Raw genomic sequence first — 4,233 nt, 5'->3', positions numbered from 1 at the left:
AGGAAATGACACAGATAATGGTGTTTTAAAACATTATATTTATAAGATTTACACGACGGATTTATAACGCGTTGTCCAAACACCACACTTTAAAAGATACTTTTAGAGGTTGTTTTGAATTATTTATTTTTCATTCTCCCTCCTATTTTAATTTAATCTCCCGCAAAATTTTAACAACTCACCAGTTTACTTTTTTCATCTCTCAACTAATAGACAACGGTTTGAGATGTAAAAAACTTGTTAGAAACTCAAACACACAATGGTTTGGTTCTTTATGCATGTTGTCTAAACTCTAGGTAGAAGATGGTTTAATAGATTATCTATAAACTGTTGTCTCTGAGTAATGTTAAAATGAAAAAAATGAGTTGTATATATGTTAAATCCCCAGAAAATTAATCCAAAAGCAGCCAACCAATGACTTCCTAACAAAATATCATCCAACCAATATAGACTAGCAAAAAACCCTCAATCAAGTTGGCAAATCAGAATATTTCCTCAAGTCAACAACTAATTTCAATTGGATAATTCACAAACCAAATTCTATTACAATTTGACAAGATAATTAATCAAAAAATATAAAACCTAATTGAGCTCTCATTATGCCATATAAAGCTTCCAGAAGTAAGCGACCAAATGTAACAAGTTGTTGGCAGAGAAGAAGCAGGGTATCATATATTGAACACCTTATTCAATCCAGAATTCCAACCAAAACCTTGACAAGCGACCAACTATTTTAATTAGGCATGTCCATAAAACCAATAATGCAATCAAACAGGCTTTTCCACGGAATTGGGCAAAAACGGGCAACAATGAAATCCGGCTCAATAATCACATTGGTCACTGAAAGAAAAATAAAAAAACTGAACATGGTTACAAATTTAAGATTAACAGGGTTTGTGGCCCATCAACACTACTGTCCAATAATTAGATGATACTGAATCCAACATATAAATGTCAGACAGTCCAAACAATCAAGAAAAAAGAAGCGATAAATTAGAAAATGACAAATTCCGGTATGATAAATCATTTATAAAAATTAAAAAAAACTGCTAACTTCATATATAATAAAACAGTAATCGTAATTGACACTGATTAATTAAAATTATCAAATTTTGCCAAATAATAATTCGAGAAATAAAAAAAGATTTACGAATAAATAAATTATAAAAGGAAGAGAGGCAACTCATGCTGGGGTAATTTTCTAGACAATTTAACTTAAAAGAATGTAATTTTTACCATCATGGGAGTTGAATCCATTCATCTTCGTCCCGCATATAACTAGCTTTTCCTCATCAAGTTCGTCAACATTGGGAAACATTGGCAAGTGCAGCTCATTCTCAAGTTCTATTTCTACTGATCCATCATTTTCATCGTCACATTGTTCATACCAGTTCTTTTCCGGTAATTTCAACACGACATACCAATGTTTTTCAAGAGGATCATCAATGTAACAAACCTGCTTAACATGTTTCCCTAGCACGAACGGATCATTTACGAAACCTAATTTGTTCAAATTAATAATTGTATATCCCAAGTCATCTACCTTAACCCCCCGGTTCATATCTACCCAATTACAACGAAATATTGGGACTCTAAATTTGTTATAGTCCAACTCCCATATACTTGTTATAACTCCATAGTAGGTCTGTGAAGTATGTTCAATATTCTTCTCCTTACCCTGTATAAGCATTATATCTGTAACAACACAGACACCACTACACTGAACTTGTCGAGTGTCATCACGCTCCTTGGTGTTAAACGTAACACCATTGATTCTATATCCGCTAAATGTAGGAACATTCTTGTTGGGCCCTTCGGCAATCCACCTTATCTCCTCAGGTATGTTGTTATGGCCATCCAACAATTCTGATTCAATCTATTTAAAACAAATTGATAAATATTAATTATATTTTCATATTAAAATTAATTCTGAGACTAAATGTGTTCCTGGATATTTTAAAATTCCTCTGTTTTATTTTTTAACCATCATAATCAAATTTTTTTAAAAAAAATACTATTTTCTATAAAAAATCATGTTTGCTTGAATAAACAAATAACAAATACATTTACCAGAAAAATATAAACTATGCCTATTTATGATGTTTTTATTCAAATAACAATTATACCTTTTTCCTGAACCATTTGTGAAATTCTGCATTTTGCTTATTTTTAAGCCAGACTTCATCATTTCCTAATGTCAGTTGTATTTTGGAGAAAACACAAATGTGCTAGATGCAAGTCCTCATCGCTCGGCTTTATCAATGTCGCACCAGATAGAGGTCTTGCATTCTGCTCATGCTTTGCATTTTGTGACACTCCTACGGTAGATTTTTCAAAATTCACCAAACACTCCACCGCCTCTTCGGCAACGTATGCCTCAGCAATACACCCTTCGGGATGAGCCGGGTTCCGTACATATCCTTTAAACGCTTTTAGATATCTCTCGAAGGGATACATCCAACGAAGGAATATTGGCCCACAAAGTTTAACCTCTCTCACGAGATGAACTGAGAGATGGATCATCACATCAGAGAACAAAGGGGGAAAGTGCTTTTCAAGTTGGCACAATGTTTCCACTAACTCACTCTGCATTTTTTCCAACTTGTCTACATCGATCACTTTACTGCAAATTGCCTTGAAGAAAAGGCAAAACCTAATAATTGTGCACCTGACTTGTTTTTGTAATACTGATCGAATTGAGATTGGAAGCAAATGATGCAATATCATAAGACAATCATAAGATTTCATTCCAACAAGCCGAAGATTTTCCATGTTTACAAGATTCTTAATATTTGAACAAAATCCATCTGCCAACTTCATTTTAAGAAATGATGAGCAAACTGTTTTTTTTCTGCATGCGTTAAGTTCCATGATGCCAACGGTACCTTTTCTTTATTTCCAGGAGTCTTTGGTCTCAGCTCCGTTCTTATTCCCATTTCAGCCATATCAAGACGGACAGATTCCCTATCTTTTGTCTTCCCCGGAATATTTAGTAAAGTTCCAAGCAGGGCTTCGCATATATTTTTCTCGATGTGCATCACATCGAGAACATGCCTAACTGGCAAAAATTCCCAATACTCAAGTTGGAAGAATATAGAAACCTTTTTCCAAACAGGTCGAGGTTCACCTTTCTTCCATCGTGGTTGCCGTTGTTTCTTTCCAAATACATGGGCTCTTAAATGTTGTACTCTTTGAAAAACCTCTTCTCCAGTTAATGGAACAGGGGCGACCCCCTTCTCCACAGTGTTATCAAAAGCTGATTTCTGCCTTCTATAAGGATGATTACGGGGAAACCATCTTCGATGCCTCATAATTACCGTCTTACGGTAATTAACCAACCTAGTAGCTTTTGTTTCATCAATACAAATAGTACACGCATTATACCCTTTAATAACATTTCCTGACAAGTTCCCTAAGGCAGGATAATCACTTATTGTCCATAATAAAATGCCCCTAAGCATGAAAGACTCTTTCTTATAAGCGTCGTACATTTGTTTCCCACGCCACAACTCTTGCAGATCTTCTATTAGTGGTTGAAGGAACACGTCGATATCATTTCCAGGCTCAGTCGGTCCAGATATTAACAAGCAGAGCATAATATACCTTCTCTTCATACAAAGCCATGAAGGAAGGTTATAAATTGATAGCAAAACAGGCCAGCTTGAGTAATCAGTACGGTTTCCATGAAAAGGATTGAAACCATCAGAAGATAAAGCTAATCGAAGGTTCCTAGTCTCTGATGCAAAATCAGGCCATTTTTGGTCAACATCCTTCCATGTTTTTGAATCAGCTGGATGCCTCATTTTACCATCCTTTTGTCACTCGGTGTCATGCCACGTCATGTCCTTTGCAATGTGAGGTGTATTGAATAAATTTCATAATCTTGGTATCAGCGGAAAATACCATAGAACTTTAACAGGGACCCCTTCAAGTTCATCTCCTTTTTTTGTTCAATTTCCATCTAGAGGCCTTACATACGCGACAAGTAGTCTGTTCTTCATCTAAATCGCCACGATATAAGAGAAAATTATTCGGACATACATGTATCTTTTCATACCCCATTCCTAATGCATATAAGGTTTTCTTTGCTTCATTGAAGGAAGAAGGGATGTTGTTGCCTTTCGAAAGTAAAGAGCCAAGTAATAATAGAATATCACTGAAGCATGAATCAGACATACCATGCTTTACTTTCAAGTTGTATAACTGGACCAGAGCTTTCATCTTAGTGTACCT

The 4,233-nt window shown here is 35.2% G+C and overlaps 1 protein-coding gene across 1 annotated transcript; it reads right to left on the bottom strand.

Moving 5' to 3' along the window:
• Positions 1-733: 733 nt before the first annotated feature.
• Positions 734-3,803, bottom strand: LOC141686190 (uncharacterized). The gene is made up of 3 exons (XM_074491240.1): positions 2,886-3,803; positions 1,237-1,876; positions 734-840 (listed from the first exon to the last, which is right to left on the bottom strand). The coding sequence occupies exons 1-3, from the start codon at positions 3,801-3,803 to the stop codon at positions 734-736; spliced, it is 1,665 nt and encodes a 554-aa protein (XP_074347341.1).
• Positions 3,804-4,233: the final 430 nt, after the last annotated feature.

The sequence above is a fragment of the Apium graveolens genome, chromosome 9 (genome assembly GCF_009905375.1).
Source record: "Apium graveolens cultivar Ventura chromosome 9, ASM990537v1, whole genome shotgun sequence".
Lineage (NCBI taxonomy): Eukaryota > Viridiplantae > Streptophyta > Magnoliopsida > Apiales > Apiaceae > Apium > Apium graveolens.
The sequence above is the reverse complement of the archived record's forward strand: the minus strand, read 5'-3'. Positions and strand labels throughout refer to the sequence as shown.